At 36.7% G+C, this 21489-nt stretch overlaps 1 protein-coding gene across 8 annotated transcripts in view; it reads right to left on the bottom strand.

Annotated features, from left to right (window-relative positions):
• LOC18436451 (ARM repeat superfamily protein) overlaps nt 1-21489 on the bottom strand; it is a 69799-nt gene that overhangs the window by 18378 nt on the left and 29932 nt on the right. For all 8 annotated transcript variants that reach the window (XR_016040035.1, XR_016040033.1, XR_016040036.1 and 5 more), the window contains 8 exons: nt 14486-14583; nt 13015-13194; nt 2968-3222; nt 2125-2220; nt 1921-2015; nt 1748-1811; nt 1539-1629; nt 1376-1449 (listed from right to left, as the gene is read on the bottom strand). Coding sequence is in view for 5 of the 8 variants with exons in the window: in XM_088845806.1 (XP_088701932.1) it covers nt 1376-1449; nt 1539-1629; nt 1748-1811; nt 1921-2015; nt 2125-2220; nt 2968-3222; nt 13015-13194; nt 14486-14583 (953 nt within the window). In the remaining 3 variants the exon portion in view is untranslated. The remainder of the gene's footprint in view (nt 1-1375; nt 1450-1538; nt 1630-1747; nt 1812-1920; nt 2016-2124; nt 2221-2967; nt 3223-13014; nt 13195-14485; nt 14584-21489) is intronic.

The following is a 21489-nucleotide window of genomic DNA, read 5'->3' as shown; positions in this document are numbered from 1 at the left end:
CTACCAAATTAAAACTCTAGGAACTCTATATTAAGCTTCTCTAAATTAATAAAGACCATGTGGAGGTCTTTTCCCTTTTCCCTTTTCCCTAAACTCTTTAATCAGTTGTCTAAGTTGAAATATGGACACAATTGACCTCCCTGGAATAAAACCATATTGATTTTTTGATACACTCATTTCATGCTTTACTCGTTGCTCAATCACTCACTCCCACAGCTTCATAGTACGACTCATAAGTTTGATCCTCCGATAATTCCTATAATTCTATGTGTCTTCTTTGTTTATATAAATAGGTACCACAATACTTTTCCTCCATTCACTGGCATTTTCTTTGTTCTCAACAACTTGTCAATCAACTTGGTCAACCAGCATATGCTAATCTCCCTAATGTACTTCCAAACTTCTATCAACATACCACTTGGTCCTAAAGCCTTTCCTATATTCATCCTCCTCAAAGCTTATTTCACTTCATATATACTAATCCTGTAAATGTGTCTATCACCAGCACCCTCATTTATGCCAAAGGTTTCTCCTTGCGCTGTGTTCCTATTGTACTCGTCATTGAACAATTTTTTAAAGTAAACTCTCCACTTTTCTTTGACCTTGTCATCCTCCACCAACATCCTATAGTCCTCGCTCTTAATGCATTTAATATAGTTTAGATCCCTATACTTCCTCTCTCTCATTTTTACTAGTTTAAAGACATCTTTTTCAGCATCTCTTGTTCCAATATTATCATACAGATTGTCATATGCCTTAGTTTTAGCATTACTTACTAGTTTCTTAGCATTATCCTCTAACATTTTTATATTCTTCTAAGTTTTGATTATATCTATTACATTGACAAGTTTTAACATGATCGTTTTTTGTTATGGCCTTCAAAACCTCATTACTCTACCACCAAATTTCCTAATCAGAATTTCTTTTCCCTCTAGTTTCTCCTAAAACTACTTTTGTCACTTTCTTAATAGCGTTAGCCATCTCATTCAACATAATATTAACTTCACGTTCAGAGTTCCATTTTCATTCTTTTACTCATTAAACATAACATTAACTTCGTGTTCAGAGTTCTATTTTCATTCTTTTACAAATTTATCCCTAAATAAGTCTATTTTCTCATTTTTAAAATTTCACTACCTAATTATTGGACACCAATTAATTTCGCCCCTTCTCTTCCATCTTTTTCCGTAAACATCCATAACCACAAGTGTAACATAATGAAAAATATATTGGAACGTTTATATAATGTTAAGCACGATTATTAGGTTATCAAGGCCACGAGTATTTAAAACTTTTTGCTTTAAAAAAGAGTATGTATAACCTCCCATTCTAATATCGCTTTTATGTTGACAGGTCATTTGCAATGTTTTATTACCTTGTCCCCATCCTTTGTCAACCGCAAAGCACATTCAGCTAAAACAGATGCACGGTGATGGTTCGTATTTGGACCTGACATCATAAACAAAATAGCCGTTAAACTGAGTAAAAATAGACCCACAGATAAAGACTTCATGTGTACCATCAAACTATTTATTTACCTGATGAACACTTCCCTGACTGCAGATTGCTAGCACTATAGCGAAGAGAATCACAAATGTTTGCCAAAGCCCAAGAGGCAGCGATCCGCACCTAAACAAGGGAACATTTACACAAGATGATATTAATCAAAAGATCTGCACAAATATTCCAATAAAAGAATACATAAGAAATTGGAAGATCAAAACTTTGAACTTAGTTTAGTACATACCGAAACTAATGCATTGTGAGTGTTAACCTCAATAGCATGGATAAGCTGATCCATAATCTCCGCACTACAAGGCAAGGATTTCGTAAGTTGAACACAACCAAATCAGTTTCCACAAGTAAAACAAATAAATGGGCCTATCGATGTGACTGCTAGACATGAAAATGTATCACAACCTGTGTGGTATTTCAGGAAAACATGATATAACACCTATTGCTCGACATGATGCTGCATTAACCGCTGCAATCTCATCAAACAAGGCTGCCTTAACCTACATATATTTTTCAGCAAAAAAACTAATGGTCAGATCAGAATCAGTAGCATGCAATATGGCATGAAACACTAGGAAAATAAGAAAAAGGTTATTAACTGAGACTCACAACAGAAGAAAGCACAAAATCCTGTTTGTCCTTGGAGAGGGAGAAAAATACAGAGGATGTTAAGCCAGCAAAACAAATTATTGCAGCAGATCGTATCTGCAAGCAAACAACCACGGAGAACCATCAGCAGACATAGCTATCTTTCAATAATAGAATCACAACCATGAAGATACCATGTTTAAATGCTACTCAAGGGTGGAATTCAATGTTGTGGGTACGTGTAGCAAATGAAATCTTTGCCGAAGCTTAGTGTGAACAACAACACCTCTTGATTAACAGTTTTATTAGTATCCGCACTGAAGAGGGGCGAAGGTTTTCTGGAACCTTGGTTAATAAAATATTTGATTCGATAAAGAGAACTCAACTACATGCATCATGCCCTAAAAGCTCCAAAACCGTCAAACATCAATGATTCCACATGTCCATCTCAGCTTTACTACCAGACTACAAAGGCAGAAAGGTCACTGAAGTGCCTGTTGAATCCAGCGAAGCAATTGACAGAATGCATTACATGCTACAATCCCCTAATAACAAAACAAATTTGACCAAACACTTAAATGGCGCCTAGTTATATCAGCAGGAACTAAATATTAAGAACACAACCCAATCCACGTCTCAGGGTGGGAGACTGGAAGCTCCAACTCCAACACCACAAGGATGTAGGATCTGTGTACAGATGGATGATGTGCATACAAGACAAACAAACAGTCCAAATGATAAGCAAAAGCAGATAAAAAATTGAACAGATATTGTACACTGATAAAAAATCATAGCTAACCAAAATAATTATCATCATTTTTTCTTGTATGGACATAAGTACGAAGTTAACATTAAAATACCAACCATTGGAGCAACATTTAACAGACACATGGGGAGATGCTTCTCAATCACTTCATTCCACTCTTTGCTTCCTGGTGTATCAGAAATTGAACTTGCTTTAAAGACTTCCTTGCCATCTATTACACCTAACAAAGGAGCTGAATATACTGTGCTTTTTCTTGGAATCTTGGAAACAAAGAGAGAATCCATTGGTCTGTCATCGATGATATCATCCAAGCCTTTGAATCCAGATACCGCTCTAAGCAATTCATCCAATGCCTGAAAAATACAAGTCGGCTACAATTAACTAGAGAACATCATGCAAGAACATAATAAAGTACTGCAAGGAACTGCGTGTTAAAACATAGATAACATATATCAATAAACACAAATGCGGTTGATCAAGAGGAAAATCTCTCAATAAAGGATCATCCATAATAAAAGCAATGCAAAAACATGGATCTGCTGACAGTGAACAATCAAGAAGCCCAAATACAAACACTGGGACTTTTAATTGAAACTGCATTCAGTCCATTCCAATGAAGTGCTACTGTTTGTGGAGAAACTAATGTATTAAACTGAAGTACTCTATCACTATTCAGATATATCTAAGATGCATTCTAACCAATATCTAACGTCAGAATTAAGCTTGGGACCAAGAGGGCAATCAGGCTATTAGATAATAGAGCAAGTATTAAGGGAAAAAAATGTAAGAACATATGATATATAAGAACATATGATATATATTATATATGGGAATAGAATACATAACCCAACAGGCTTATACTGTAATATAAGACACTTTGTTTGAGAAGTAGGGGTCAGTTGGACCCCAAACTTTGCACGTGTAGATCTCATCTAGAAAATCAACACACACGCACAAACACATGCACACACATACACACACACTCACTCTTACTTCACCCACACCCACACCCAAACCAGTGTGCATCTGCACAAGCAAGCATGCAATCATGAATGAACCATAATTACCAGGAATGGGAGCATTGAAGCAAGGTTAGCTTCGGCGTAGGAAACATGAACGCAGGAGCTAGGGAGGTTTGAAGATCTCGGTAGTTCAGGGAACGAGTTCCATACATTGTAAAGGCATTGAGATCCCAACATTAAGGGAGCATGTCCCATAGTTGCCCATAAGCAAATGCTAAACTGAATGGGATCGCGGACCGTCAAGCTTAGGATCGAGGTCCCCAAGATCATTTATCCATAGTATTCTAGTTCAGGATCGAATTCCATTGAACAATTATTTATGCAAGCCAGAAAAATTACTCATGTGCGTCTATTACAAAAATTTCACACCTACCAATATTGGTCTGGCTAAGTACGCACACAACCTCATTTTTGGTACAATTGGTTGGATTGGGCGATTCCCCCTCAACTATATATCGCTAATTATATTTAAGAATGCTATGATAGATGTTTTCAAAAAAGAAGTGTTGCAATAGATGATTAAGAAAAAGAGGAAAGCATTGTTATGTATAATCTCATAGCTCTCCTTCATCAACGATTGCTAGGGGCTCAACGACATAAAAACAATAGAGACCTTACATTTGCAAGCATATATGTTATTCCATCACCTATAAGACAAGCCTATGAGCAAGTCAATTTGGGCGACCAACACTCAAGAGATAAAAGTCCTTCTCTCTCCTTGCCCTCTCTTGTTACCTTTCTTTGGAACTAGTCACAAGTCACAATTCACAAGTTGTGTATAGTTGTAAACTGTAAAATATATAGGAAATCAAATCCTTTAGAAGGTTTGTAGGTCATAAAAAATTCGAGATCCACACTCCATTGTATATGAACTTGAAAATGTGTTGTGAAACTCGCTCCCAAATAGAAGTTCTTTGATTCCAAGTTGGTGAAATCATTGTTCTAGTCACTTATGGAACCATGATTTCGGGCGATCTGGATCCCATTAACTTGGGATCCAATTCCTTGATTTCCCAGATCGAGATCCTTAATGAGGGAAATGACCAGAATTGAGATCCCATGTCTCGGGGCACATGATTGAGCTTCCAGAGCGAGAGCAACCTTCTTTTCAAAAGATCCTGGTAACTATAGCATGCACCCATGCACGAACACACATACACACACAGTGTAAAACCTTATCATACTCAACAAAAAGTTAACCACAAATATCCAAAGGATGCAATGCAACTATTTATGGAAGGGAATTTTAGTACTCTAACGATTTAAGGATCCTCTGTTGATTTCATGAGGATGTACTTTGCAGTTCATTGATTGGAGAACTTCGTAGGTTTTTTAATCTGTAATTCATTAGTTTAAGTTGCAATTAAGTTACATTGCTTTTTGTCAATTTCGGGTTTGAGTTCCTTGACATTTCTCAGGCTCAGTGTTTGATTGAAGAAATTCCTAGGATCTACTTTTAGTGATTCTAGAGTTTTCTGAACTAGAAATATGCAATGGAAACAGTTCAAGCCAACTATGGCCACTCAAAGTTTGAAATCATGGAATGAATGTGTTTTGGAGTTTTTAAAGCATCTGCATTTTTCTCATTCAAGACTCTCTCTCTCTCTCTCTCTCTCTCTCTCTCTCTCTCTCTCTCTTCATCTTCTTAAAACTTTTAAATCGTTACAAAGGACTAATAGGCCCTTATAAACAACACAGTGCATTGCGCCTTTTTGGATGTTCAGGTCAACTTTTTGTTGAAAACGATAAGGCCTCACACCAAATGGGGTGTAGCTATATGTGTGTAATATATATACAACACCGATTTGGAGGTTCGAGTTGTTTCAAGTGAAAGGCTCTAAAAGGGCAAGGGGCAGGTCCTAAAGGACATGGATGGAAGTAGTACAAAACAATATGGTGACTTAGGGTATGGTCCTTAATAGAGCAAAATAGCATAACAGGATTTATATAGCCGACCCAAAATAGTTGGGATAAAGCTATATATATAGCGAGAGAGAGACACACCCACACACACACCTTAGGTTGGACCACAAACATTATTTTTGACAGCCTTAGAGACAATTGTTCAGCCTGAATTTTGCACACACTCTCTTGGATACAACAACCAAGATCATGAAAAGAAATTTCAAAAAGAACCCCGAGAAAATATAGTAAATCGGAGCCATCTATTTGAAGCATACTATAATGGTATTGGATTGAGAACTTAGGTTCTGTTTGACCCCAAATTAGTAGATTATCTCATCATCCCTTAATCAACATTCCAAAAAAAAAAAATTAAGTTTGGGTCCTCTCTGAACTAGGTCTGAACATCCATAAAATGGATGGATCAGCATCCCAGTTGGGTTGGTTTCATTTTATGCACCCCCAGTGTGCTTATTAAAATAACTTTATTTTGGGCTTGGAGGATGGAATGAGTATGGATTATCCCAAAAGACTTGGTTCCAAAGGGTCTCCCTGGCTATGGTTTGAGCTAGGGTGGATACCATAGCAGTCCGCCAAAAGTGGACCAAATCCCTAACCACCATTCAGGATTATTATTATTATTTTCATCTTAGTGTGCAGGTTTAGTACCAGAAGGCATATACATGAGATGCTTTGGAACCCAGCTTGTGTAAAATCATTGTGGACACCGGCTATTTGATAATAGCTAGATAAAAAGTACATCTATGTATATATTTTTCCTTATGTATAATGGTATATATGGATGAATATCCCTAAGGAGTGAACACCCAAACATGCTCTATAGTCCATCCCTTAGTTACTAGGATGTTGATATATAGGTTGTGATACCGCTTCAACAACCTCCTGCTATTATGGAGTGGGATCGTAGTCTAGCCATGATACCATATTCGGGAAGGATGATCCCTTGCAATACAAGTCAGTCAATAGAATCACACACCCATATTTTTGATATTATTATAGAAAAGGAAGCAATAAAAGCATATCAACTAAAAAAAGAAAGCAATAATGTGTATCCATAGAGAAGTAATAAATGCACATCAAGAAAAATATTAATTATTCAAATCCATGTTTTGTATATTTTTCAAAGGAAAAGACATTCTCAAATCCACGTCAATCACAAAATCGCATTTTATGTATGGAATGATGCGGGTCCAACATTAGAATAGTTATGGGATTTTGACCTTTTAGCTTTCTGAAATGTGCATAAGCAAGAGGTGATCTCTCTGTCTATCTCTATATCTTTATATTTATTTACTCAATACATATCATGTTTGAGGTTTTTCTCAATAGATAAAATAAAGGGGAATATGTGAAGAAATAGACATGATACGTATATGATTTGACCAAAATAATATCTTCATCATCATCACCCAAGCCTTATCCCAACTATTTGAGGTTGGCTACACGAATCTTGCTCTATCATTCCACTCTATCAAGGGCCAAAATTATTTAACCGAAATAATATCCTTGACTATCATTTAAATTAGGGTGTGGTTTCTACAAGGTTGCAACGTTAAACAATCCAATTAAGGCGCACCTCCAAATTTCATCATAACATGCAATTTTGATGTAAAAGCTTCTAGCATTATCTGAAAATCTATTTTTCTATCTAATTATAAAATTTTAAACTCCAAAAGTAGTTAAAATTAAGTAGATCTATAAATATCTAAAAATCTTGAAAATGGACAATCTAGATAATGTGTTGAAGATGCACTAATTCTGGGACTCAATTTTTATTTTATTTTTATATTCATACATCTCGATGTCGAGATGATCAATTAGAGGGTTTTTCAACACTAAAACAACCTTTCCGATGGATTTTTTAGGTGAAGCCATGGCCCTGTTGTTAGGTCTCAAAAGCTTCGGCCATTCCTAGGGACCACAGCTGTTAGTGGAAGGACATGCACACAATATTATCTCCTAGGCAACCGGGACGACACCACCTCTATGATACCGAGCTTCGATTTTTTATGAAATTGTTTACAGTTACAGGGATATGGTCATCTCATGAAAGCATATCTAGAGGACGTCCAACGAGTTCGCCAATCTTCTAGTGAAAGACGGGGTAGGACCCAAGAAGAAGACCACGCCCGGTCCATCTCCTTTTTTAGTCTGGACCATAGAGGGCAAACAACGTAGAACATCTCATTGTAATCGAGCAATTCTATAAGCCCAATTTTTTGTGAACCTACTGTAAATCCTTTGTAATCGGGCAAGTATATAAGCCCATTTTTTGCAAAGGGTCTGCTGACCTTTGATTTACCGAGAGACCCGCCTAGAGGGTTCTCTCGGACTACCACACATATGTAATCTAACTTCTCCTAGCAATACAAAAGTTAACTTTACTCAAAACAAAAAGGTTGCAACCTTATATAAACTTTTTCCTTTAAATTAAGATCAGACAACTACTTTTAGAATGTCATTGTGAAGGACTTATACGCGAGAATACTCGAGTAAATAAATATGAGTTATTACTCTCAAATTTTATTTGAATAAATTTAATGTAAATATAAGTAAATATATTTCTAATATATTAATTTTGCATCTACATATATTTTGATAAAATTACTTGTAAAATTTCCCTTGTTCCATATATTTATTCTATGCCCTCGTAGCACAACCAAACTAAGGAACTCCTAGCAAGCAACAATCCTCCACTCCCATTTCAGTTCTAGCCTCCAACAACTATGGCTCACACCAGTGTTTGAAAAATCGGTCGGTTCAAACCGGAACCGGTTGGTTAGATCGGAACTGGTACCCTCCCAATTCCGGTTAGCACCGGTTTTAGAGTATTAGCTATAGGACAAACCTCCCCAGGAAATCTCTGGGCCAAAACCGGCCGGAACCTGTTCGAACCGCTCGATTTTCATTCTAACCAGCCGGTTTTTTACCTAACCGAACCGATTTGTTCATAAAACCATTTTTAACATTATAACAGTATATATAACGGTGTTACATAAAAGCTCCGTTATTTGATACAGGGCCCGTTATTTTTGACAGAACCCTCAGGTTTTCTTTGGGTTCAAGATTGATTTGAATTTACGAACTTTATCAGCCTTTTAAGGATTTTAAAGAAAATAATTTGAACGAAATTATTAATGTTACTCTATAAAATAGTCGATTTGAGATAAAAAACCACCGAATTTCAAGTTTTCTTGGGCATTATTTATTTGTTCTTCATTAGTTTGATGAAAATCCGCCAATCTAAAGTTCTTGGCGTTGTTGATTTTTTCTCGATCCCAAGGGAGAGCTTTTGTAGACAAAAGAGATGGTCAGACTAATACATTCCTGATTTCAACAAAATCCATAGATTTCGGGCTCGAAATTGCAATTTCTTGGGCATTATTTCGGTGTTCTTCAAATTTCCATGAAAAATTCACAAATCTATGGATTTTAGACTGGTTTTTTATTTGTTTTCGATAAAAATAGGGGGCTTTTAATGATCACAGATATATCCAGATTTCTATACTCCTGATTTCATTGAAATCGAGAGATTTCGAGCTTGATTTTGAGATTGAAGCTTCATTTGAGTAGGAAGAAAATAAGGTAAGCTCCAACCCGATTTTTTAAAAAAATTTGTTTCCTAATTTTTCAGCCTTTTTAGGATTTTTCAGACAATATTTGACTGAAATTATTCATTGCATTCAATAAAAGAATGAATTTGGTTAACAAAAACAAACATTTGCAGCTCGATTTTAGGGTTTTTTGGGATATCAATTTTTCTAAAAAAAAATATTTCGCGTAATAAAATTATGTTTTATGATGAATAAGTGAAATGTTTTTCTAATTTTCTTAATAAAATTATGTTTTTTGATAAAATTACATTTGATGAATATGACAAAAAAATTAATTCTTCTATTTTTAATGTTACATTTTTTTAACAAAAAATAAAGAAGTGCATGATAATGTTGCTCGATCTTTTGCTTTGATTATTTTTTGCTCAATATTTTTAATATTATAGTAGTAGGTTTTCAGTCTTAGAAATAGTGCATAGTGTAATGTATTTTAGAAATAGTGCATTTTGTAATACATTTTCTAGATAGTCAATTTTCAAGACTTTTTAGTGTTTATAGATAAGCCAGATATATACCAATTTTGAAGCTCTAAATTTTAAAATTATTTAATTAGAGATAAAAATGGATTTTGAGAATGTCATCAAGATTTTCAGTACTGAAACAACACCATTTGAATTTTAATACTATTTCAAGGTGCATTTTACTTTGATTGTTTAAGCCCTCAATTATGTACCTTAAAACATCAAAATAAGGCGCACCACCAAATTTTATAATAAGATTAAAATCTATTTTCATGTCTAATTATAAAATTTTAGGCTTAAAAAATGGTTCAAATCAAGTTGATTTATAATCACATACTATTCTCATTACTACTAGCGATTGTTAGTTGGACTTTGTAACTTTATCAATTGAATTTATGTCAAATTTATAAATTGTCTTCCATATCTCCATAGTATTCAAATATTAATTTATATAAAAATTTGTTTCAACTTTTTTTTTGTACAATAAATATATGTAATATGATAGTATACACTTAATCTATGTTTTTCTATTTTAAAAAAAAAAAATTCATTTTTTTGGGGGGGGTTTTGACCCATTTTTTTAAAAAAAATCTACTTGACCAGTTAGTTCAGTTAACCACCCCGGTTAGTCCGGTTCCGATTCGAACTGCTCCTAGCCCCATGTCCAGTTAACCGTTCCGGTCGATTTTGCAAACACTGGCTCACACACAACAAAAATAGCATCTCATTCGAGAAAGCAACTAGCATAACGAAAGATAACTCCACTATAGGACGCAGACCTTGTGATAATGGTTCTCACCATAGTTGTGGGAACCTTGGGGAAAAGGATGCGGTCCCACCTTAGGAACTCGATCCTGCAGTTCCTCAAACAGATCTTAACGGGAGCTAGGTTTAGAGAAATAGGGATATCGGTTCCTATAAAATGCAATTTCAGTCAACATGCTTGTAGAATCCATCCAAGGAGAGAAGCTACGCAATTAATTGAACTACTGCTCCTCTCCTTAGAATTATAAATTTATTTCTCTAGAATATGTTAAACCGTGGTACATATCATACCGTCTTGACTAGATTTATGGTATTAGAAAACTACAATTTATTATCATAGTAAGTCAATTTACGATATTATTAAATTGTATTATAATAGTAAATTGGAGTACTATTACTATGACATTGGTAATAAGCTAAGGTGTATGATAATGGATTGAGTGGGCATTGGCTCGATCATATTTTTATCATATACTACTAAATGATCTCTTTCATGTATAGTTGAGCTTACATCCCTCCCAAATGACATGGGATCCCTCTCCCAAGTTTCCTAGGATTTGCTTCCTTAACTTGTTGAATGTACGGATATTAGTCTTAAGTTCTGACCCCAAGGAGCTTCCACCATGGTCTTTCGGTGTTCCCCCAACCAATCCCACTCCCGCCTCCAACAACTATGGTTCTCACATGTTCTTTGGAATCTGTATATAACCTAGTAGCACATAGTGCTCAAAAGTAATCATAGGGCAGTTTGCTAATCAAGCTCATTCATCAGATATGTAAGGTGAAATAAAATTACAAAAAGGAAAGCTCTATCGGCAATGCCCTAGAACCAACTTGACATGGCAATATAGCCCACACTCTTTCAATGTTTTTTATATTTGAGTATACATATATTACTGAGCATTGAACAACATATCCCAAAAGAAAGTGGTGGTTCACGCCATGCTCATATTCACAATCATACTGACTTTTAGGATGCCTGAAAGAGGCAAGCGGTAGGCCCAAAAGGACGTGTTTGGAAGTAGTCCGAAAGGATATGAAGACTTATGGCCTCATTGAGGATATGACCTTTTGATAGAGCAAAATGGAAAACCAGGATTCATGTGGCCGACCCCAATTAATTGGGAAAGGCTAAAATGATGATGATGACTGACTTTTAGAATGCATTGACTCTTATTGGCCAAGTTGAACCTAATGATGCCAATGGCATAAATTTGTTTGCACAATTTCTCTTAGTAGTTGAAATGTTTACACAATTTCTCTCCTATTATTTCCTGACATAGTTCAATATGTGACAGTGTGACAGTGACATAGACAAGTAGAGAGACAACCATGCAGTCCATTTCAGCCCTATACTCAGGATAAAATAATTTCCCTGCACTATTCTCAACTAACCAATTGCTTGCTAACTACTAATACTAACTCCTCCCCATGATTTTAATGATACCTTTCCCCTTCAAAAAAGGGTATGCTACATAGTCGTCGGGGTTGAAAGTGGGATCTGGAGCGAGAATGGGATCGGGAATAGGCGATCGTGAAAGACTAGAAGATCCATATGGTCGGTAAAACCATTTGTACAATGCACATATTGGAGATTGAGATCCCTAAATGTTGGATCTTGATCCCACCCTTTTGGAGCTCTCAATCAAGACCTTGGTCTTGCTCCCAACCTTGAAGATTATATAGAACTATATATACTCTTTAAATCGGATCTTTTTGCCAGCAAGGATGCTACTATATTAAAAATATAATTGCATTGTTAGCCAGCTATATAAAAAAAAAATCATCAGTTCGGTCGTTATCTCGGTCTTTAAGGTGGGGATCGAGATCTCAAAATTTAAAAAATGAGATCCCTTGAAGATCCCTTTTGTGGAGCACAAGAGCAAGATTCCGGAGTGTGATGGCCACTAAGTTCGTAGAATCCCAGAAACTATGGTATGAGATACTCTAAACTCAATTAAAGCATGTGCTAGAACTCCAAACAAATATGGATCGATAGATTGTTTAACTATCGGCATTTCTATCTAGATGGTCCATTTACTTAGACTGTTTGTGTCAATATGTCCAGCATTTTAAAGATTAGTAGCATCTAAATATGACAAAAACTATATATGTGCTCATGCACAGTCTCTTTCCACATGGAGGAACCGAATGAAGCGTTTTATATCATTGATGACCCCAATCCAGACTAAAGAGTTTCTGCTGAAATGCATCCAGATGGCAACTTATATGCAAATATGAGCATAGAAACATCATCTTAGCCTGCAATGCACAAATAGCGGAGCGCATAAACCACATGAAGTTCACCGTTTCAAAGCAACACAATGTATGATTTTACTAGCAAGATCACACATCTTTACCTTTATGGCTGCCACAACAAATCTTTCTGTACCAGAATCCCCTTTACATGGCTTCAGCAGAATTTCATAGCTTGTACCACCTGAGCTTGATAATTTTAGCAATTCATAAACAATACAAGACACTCGCTCCCAACAAGCAGACATTACTTCGGGATAGTTGTGTATTACAGCTCTAAGAACCTGCATGTATAAAAACCAAAAGTACACAAAAATCTAGGAACTAAGCATAACGCAAAAACCAATATAAACTGAAACTTGCAAACAATCAGAAAGTAATGGCCAGGGCTCGCTCATTTTATGATGGAAACAACTGCCTTTCGTTGAAAACAAGGCAAATAACAAACAAAATAATGTGCTATAGTGAAATACAGGGATAATGACCAACTGCCGCTGCTGTTATAGTGGTGAAGAAATCCTCTTCCTTATATAAGAGTTTGTGTCCATTTATTAATGCAGCTCATCTTGAATTAAAAATAGTAATTTTGTCCCTAAGAGCTCTTTAATCATAATACGGCCTTTAATTTGAGGTTTTTCTTTTTTTTCTTTTTCATTTTAATCATCAGCATTGAATTTCTGGTAATTGTTCTTTACATATAAAATAGAACATCTACAATATTACATGCTTCTATGCATTTCAACAGCCTCCAACACTCCAACCACGGAACTGGACAATTTATCAATTCGACCACACACTAATCTTTTTTTGATGAAAGTTAACATTACCACACACTAATCTTCGTAACAATGAATGAACAAAAGATGCTGAACAGGTCAAAGCAACTTCTCATGCATGCAAATTTACCTTAATCCAGATTTTTAGTGAAAATAAGTCAAGGCTTGAGCTATTTGACATGTGGGGGGAAAAAAATCACTTTGCTCAAATGAAAAAGATACTCAAGACCCTATGTATGTGATGTGTGTGCATGGGTGCATCCATGTGAGTCTACAGGAACTACCATTATTTTATTCTAACATGTAACTTCCACCAAAGAAAATATTTGTTGCCCAAAGGTCGTTGAAAAATATTACAAATAGCAAGTTTCCCGTATGTCATAGAAATAATATATCAACTAAATATTTATAAATCAAACACTAATTGAACCAACAGGCAAACACGTGAGAAAACAAGTATATTCCTTCACAACTATGACTCTCCTACAGGCGAAATCTCTGGTGTTAATCCCCCTCCCCAACCCCCAATCAACCGCCCAAAAAAAAAAAAAAGAAAGAAAAAAAAAAATCCACCAACCTAAAGAAAAAAAACCCTGTCCATCTAAGGAAAAAACTTGTCTTCCACAATTGCCCCAAACAGCATATTTTTTAAGTCCCTAAACACATGCAGTCTCTATTTCAGGCACATAAAATGACAAATGCACATTAACCACTATAAGAATTATGTGATGATGCAGTCAAGGATGTAGGTTGCATGAAGTTACATTTTGAAACAAATATATACATTATGCATAAATACCTGGAGAGCCTCAGAGCATAAGCTAGGATGTTGTGTTCCTCGTGAATATAAAAGCAAGGTTGCAATTAGACCTAATTTCACATGATTCCTACCAATACCTGGAAAAAAGCTGTATTAGGCGGACGGTATGGAATTATAATTATCACAAGTTTGTGTGTGAACTGAACTATGTTGTATACAACAAATTTTTCAACAACCAAGCACAATTTGAAAATAACACTTTCAAATGTCAGCAACACATTTAGTGACACTATAACAGCATCAGATTACCAATAAACCATATGTGTAATAGTTTTTGTAGAGTAATAACTGATTTCAATTTTAGGTCTTTATTTATAAAAAAACTCAAGTCCCAAGCAATATCTTGAATTTGTAATAAGAATTGAGCTTTCAATAGAGTTATTGCAAAGTACTGGAAAATGCTTATAAAAACTCGAAGTGATGGTCTACATGTGTCTCCCAGGCTCCAAGACCATCAAAGTACTTGGGAGATATCAGTAATCTACTTTGTCAGCCTTTGCCAACAAGGTCATGGCGCCTTAGCAAGGTGCAATGTGGCCTGGATAGGACAAGCAATTCGTTTTTAATAATGAAACACCAGAGTACGAGATGCAAAGAAAATATCATTCGGACATGCAATAAGAACCTGATAACCACCCATACTGAGGCATCGGTTAGGGTTCAACAGCATGATGATTGCCTTATACTTGTGCAACTCTGATGGCAAATCGAGCACATCACACTTCACTAAATCCTTGTCCAACACTATATGCAGCACATAGAGGACACTTAAAGGCTATTAACTAGTTAATCATACAAAACCAACGGTGCCAAATCAGTAAGTTTTAATTCCTTTAAAAAAAAAAAAAGAAAAAAAATAAGTTCTTCCACTTCCAAAATGCTGCCTTGTCTTCCAAAGGGGCTTATCCATTTTCCCGAAAGACAGACCATTGAAGTCCACAATGCTTAGTTTTTCTCGGGAATCACATATGCTACAAAATAAGAAATAAAGTCATACAGGAAAATTAGCAACCTCATATATTAGAATCACACATTTTCATTTCACTTGTTAAAACACAGTCACAAGTTTTCATAATTAGCAACCTCATATATTACAATCACACATTTTCATTTCACTCATTAAAACACAGTCACAAGTTTTCATCCAATTTAATAAATCTTTTCATTACATTATACAGCCTCATATTTACATATAAAAATCAGTATTTCAAGACTCTGCCAACTCCAAATGGACTCAATTAAGTAACTCATCCTAGGCCTATAGCCGAGGCGAGTTCCTGGGGCCAACTTGCCCCTATTTAAAATTATTAAAATTTTCCAATTTTTGTTAAAAAAATCTTAAATGTATGATTGAGAAATGATTTGTATATGATTTATAAGGTTTTTTAAGATGTTCTGGAAATTTTTCTTTTTACATGCTCAATCTTTGTTTTAGCTTTTTGAATATTTCAAGTTATAATTCGAAATTTTCAATAATCCATCTTTTATATACTTTTTTGGACTTTTATAAACTTTTGATGATTTCTATTGCTTATTTTACTTTTTTTCTTTTTTTCAGTAATTTTTTTTAAAAAAATTACATTTCTAAGTTGTTTTTGTCCTGTCCAAACTTGGCCAAATTACCTGGCTCAAGCCAGGGCCGAGTCCGAGACCGGAGCAGAGTTTGAAAACTTTGAAAAAAAGGTTAGTGACTCGCTTATTCTTAGGCCCTTCTATGGTTTTCATGTCACCTATTGAAAGAAGTGGCTCTGTCGAACTCCAAGAAGTAAAACAAAAAATTTTCTCCTTTCTTTTATTAATGCATCTGAATTCCACTTACAAGAGCCACAAAATACTACTGTAAACAAGAAATAAAAACCCTACATAAAACCTAGTATCTTTTTTTTTATTGCCAAATAAATTTGACACAATCCAGGGACTGAATACAATCTTAAACCAAGAATTCTGGTACATAATGTTCCTGGAAATCACAATCAAATTGAAGAATAATTACTGAAAAATAAACTTGGAGAGCCGGGAAGACTTACTTGACTTTATCTAGGTTCACCCCCTAAAGACTTGGTACACCCCATACCCGATTACCTGACTAATGGCTCACTCTGATCCCATTGGTCCTGCTGAATTTTCTATGTCAGAAAGCTTTCTTAGGAAATACGTTTTAGGTCTAGGGTTTGAGAGCATATACAACAACTAGGGTTTCTTTAGACCCCTTTTGGACCTTTCTAGGGCATGTCACAAGTAGCACTTCCCTTGGTCATCCAAGGGCTGGGCTTGCCCCTCTTATTAACTAGCAGGTAGTGTGCCCCCCCCAGCTTCCTTTGGTGGTACTTGCTACCCCTCTGGGTCCATAGAGAGAAAGAGAGAAGAATGGCGTGCATGGAGCAGAGAGAGAGGCTAGAAACTTATGTAGAGAATGGGAAAGCACCCCCCCGCTAGGTAGTCCTTATCTAATTATGACTCATCATGACCAATAGGATATCAAGTAATCTCTAAGCTGAGAGAGGAACAAAAATCTGAGTCATCCATCCCAACAATCAGTCATTATAATTTAGGGAGGAATCTAGGAACCTTATCCCTTGAATCTTTGACACATATCCACTTCTAGTCAACCTAGGATAAGACCAATCAAAAACAAATCTTCTAGAATTCCCCTATCTGTTACAAGATTGTCGGAGTTCAAAGTTGGAAGATTTGGTAAAGGATTTGAAGAATATTTTGAAAAAACAAAATGGTCTGTTGCTCACACAAAATAATGACACAAATCTTTTTCAAAGACTTCCTCAAGCTTTCCAACTAAAACCAACTCTTTTATTTTTATTTTAAAATGATTTCAAGGAGAGAGAGAAGGGGGGCATCCCACTTTATGAGTGACGTGTAGGCCCCTATGGGCTCCACATGCCACACATGTGGGTGTGACTAACATGGGGCTGGATCCAATGGCCCAACACGAGTTCCTACCAACCCCACCATAATCTTAGAAATTACCTAAAATGTCCTTTAAGGGGTTTTACTGCTGAAAATAATCTCTAAAAATTTCAGAAAAATTTTCTTAAATTGTAAAAAAAAAAAAATTGGAGTGGAGTCGTACTAAGGGTCAAGAAAAGTGATTGTAAAGGCACTTCACTTGATCCAGTAACCTTGAACCTCGACTATCTTCACAAACGAACCCAACGAGACCCATGACCCACAGTCTCATGCTTATAATTGGCCCATCAAAGCTGGCCAATAAATAGCAAAATTATGTTTCTAGAATGCAAATTACATGTTGCCCCCTTAAGAGCAAGTCACACATAAATATCATTATAGTGCAAGGAGGGCTCTCCACACACATGTGCATGTATCCCTTTTAGGGTTGCTTCCCAGTATATGCGACTGACATGTATACACTCCATGCAGAAATTTCTTGACGATTTAGCCCTCGCTCTCACAGGTCTACATCCACACACGAGTGACCACAGAGTTCTCCAGCCTACAAACCATCCCTAGGCATCACTCTAATCTCAACAAGAGATGACCAATTAAAAACCCTCAATGGTAGTGCCCTATGCCCAGTGAAAATGGTTTTTGACCGCTTAACCCTAAGTTAGTCAATCACACTCTTCGACTGAATCACACTATAATCCTTAGTTACATGCTCTCACGGGCTTTAAACGCAACAAACCCCAACGTCGTCTCCCACTCGGCCTTTGAATGCTATACAATCACTCCCTCCCTCCCTCCCCTCTCTCTCTCTCTCTCTCTCTCTCTCTCTCTCTCTCTCTCTCTCTAGCCCATACCATGTACATGCAAAAACATTTGCCAGCAATACTTTTTCGAAGGGATCTGCTAATGTAGCATCTATGGGGAGATAAACAACCTTGATCTCTCATGCTCTGATCTCATTGCAAATGCAATAATAGTCTGCCTTAATGTGCCTGAATTTCTTGCGAAATCGTGACTCTTCCGCCACACAAATCGATGCCTGGTTGTCGAAGAAGATCCTTACGCATGGGCACGTTGCTGGATCAAATCTAAGCTAATTCAAGAACTTCTTCAACCAAACCTCTTCTTTTGCTCCGAGACAACAAGCCACGTACTTTTGACTCCATAGTCAAATAGTGTAACGACGTCCCGTTGCCTTGAGCACCAGGAAATAGCTCCACTGGCAGGTGTGAAGTTATATACCGAAATGTGGACTTCATTTCATTTGGATCACCCAAATAGTCTGCATCTAAATATCCCTATATTTGTATGTCCAAGCCTCCTCCATAGGTGAGTGTGAGACTAATGACTCCCTTCAAATATCGTAGAACTCTTTTAACCACCTTCCAGTGCTCCCTACCTGAAGTACTCCGGTACCTACTACTCATACTCATAGCAAATGATAAGTCCGGTCTTGCCCCCAACATGACATATATCAATGACCCAACTGCACTTTTATACGAAATCCTCCACATGGCCCTTTTTCTGAACTTGTCGGACAAAGTTTTTTTTGAGGGAAGGTTAACTCGTATTAAAAGAGAAAGAAACTACAAAAACACATTTCCGCAGTCACCCACAGGCAAGGACTTGGTAAAAAAATAAGAGGTCAAATATGAACAAAGATGATACAACAATATACGGAAGCTTAGAAAAGTTGAGATGTCAAGTAAAGCCAAAAAATAAGGGCCTATAGATTCGCCCTTTTACATTGATTGACAATAAGCTTTCAAAAAATAAGTTCCTGTGCACGGTAAGGACAACTGGCTAGGCTAGCTGTCAAACTACCCCCAATCCTGCATCAAAAGGGGGCCCCTGTCTTCTAGCTCCTTCTTTCACTAGTCGATCTGCGTACGTGTTGGACGTCCTCCAAGTATGCGTTCAAAAGATGTCCATACCTCTGCAAATGAACTGAATCTCATCAAAGATGGGAATAACGTGCCAAGGTGGAGGGGTTGAGCCGCTAGCCCAACTTGTGGGACCAATTAACTAGGTCTTCTTATCAATAGGGGCTAATATGGGCCGACAATTTTCCATTTCAATCTTTTCAGTATTTTCTTGCAATATATCACTTGGGATAACTGAATGGTTGCTTCTCTTCTACTTCTCATGATCTTGATTCCCAAAACATATGAAGCCTCTCCAATGTCTTTCATATCGAAGTGACGTGACAAGTAAGCTTTTGTTTCCAATACAAGAGTCATTGTACTACTGGCAATCAACATGTCATCCATGTATAGGGAGATGAACACAGCATCACTCCAACCAACTTTGATATATATACAATAGTCCTCTTGGTTAAGCACAAAAATAGCTTTTGACAAGGTCTCTTGAAAGTTAATGTAGAATTACTTTGATGCTTGCTTAAGACCATAAAGGGATTTCTTAAGTTTACACATTAGGTTTTCCTTTCCCTTCTCTGTGAAGCCCTCTGGTTGTTACATGTAAATTTCTTCTTCTAACTCTCTATTTAAAAACTCAGCTTTAACATTCATTTGATAGAGTTCAAAGTCGAAATGGGCAGATATAGCTATAAAGATCCAGATTGATTGGAACTTAGCTACAAGGGAGAAGGTCTCGTTATAATCTATTCCTTCTTTTCGGGTAAAACCTGTAGCTACTAATATAGCTTCGTACTTTTCTAGTTTCCCTCTTTTGCGTTCAATTTCTTCTTAAAGATTCACTTCCAGCCTAAGAGTTTTTTATCGGGAGGTATGTTTACTAGGTCCCAAACTTGATTATGTTCCATTGAGTTAAGTTTATAAATCATGACGTCTCTCCTTTGTGCCTTTTCTGGACAGGTAATAGCTTCTTGGTAGGAACAAGGTTCATACAAGGATTCTTCTTCAATTCTCTTATAATATTCTCTTAAGAAGGTGAAGAAATTAGGTCTACCCTGAATTTGGTTACGTCCTTGAACAAGGTGGTTTGGGATCCTTGGCTTGACTCATGTCACTATTATCTCGTAGAAATCAGCTTGCTTATGAGTGGCATATCCCTCAAGCAGTGTTTGAAAAAACGCTAGGCGGCCGGGGGGGTCCAGGCTGCCCAACGCTTAGGCGGGCGCCCAAAACCTGGACGGCCCAGTAGAAAGAAAAATGTCTCTATAGTCTAACAGTATAAGTATAACTGTATAACACATAAAACTTGGGGATTTGGGGAACATCAAATGCATAGTACACAAGTCTACATAAGACACGCTCCTCCATACTCCATAAATCCATAGCCTGATAGTCCACTAAATCTAATATCAATGGGTGATGCTTAGATCAATTTCTCATAACTTTGAGAAACCCTTTGATTCTATAGAAATCACCAAAAACTAGTTTTTTGGGGTTTTTCTCTCTCTCTAAAATAGGCTCTAATGGAGCTTTTTTTTTTGGGTAGATTAGTGGGGAATACAAGCCCCCATTTTTAGAAATAATTAGCAGTTTTTTAATGCGTCAGTGGGAATGGAAACCTAGACCGATAACAAAGGCTCAAGTGGTACTACTACCACGACCTCAACCCCATTCCCAAAAAAAACGAAGTGGTAAGTCAGTGGGAATTTGGGCCCCTACCCTTTGGTGAGAATGGAGTCAAAGACCTCATCATTGGGCTCAGCAATACTACCGCAAAAGCCCCATGTATTTAGGTTTCAAATAAACTTAAAACCCACGATTTTGCCCCTTTAGTATTAAAAAAGAGACCAAAAAATGCCCTCAACGAGGGGCAATTCCGCCCCTGGTCGCTGGGCACCCGCCTAAGCGGGTTCTTTGGTACCTCGGCGAGCACCTATGGACAGCCTGCTTAATTTGGCCACCTGAGCGAGGCACCCAGGCCTTTTGGACTGCCTAGGCGTTGGGAGGTTTGCTTTTTAAAATACTGCCCTCAAGGAACTCATCCTCAAGGAAATGGGCATCCTTACTTTTCTTGGACAGCCCCTATGACAGGGTTTTAGAACCAATATCCCGTGTGGTGGGTATCCTATGAATATCCAATTAACAGTATTAGGTTGTAATTTTGTTTTTGTTTGATGAAGTATT

Source organism: Amborella trichopoda, chromosome 9, assembly GCF_054954075.1.
Source record: "Amborella trichopoda isolate Santa Cruz 75 chromosome 9, AtrichopodaSantaCruz75HAP2 v2.0, whole genome shotgun sequence".
NCBI classification, from domain to species: Eukaryota; Viridiplantae; Streptophyta; class Magnoliopsida; order Amborellales; family Amborellaceae; genus Amborella; species Amborella trichopoda.
Note: the sequence above shows the minus strand (reverse complement) of the source record. Positions and strands in the feature narration are given on the sequence as shown.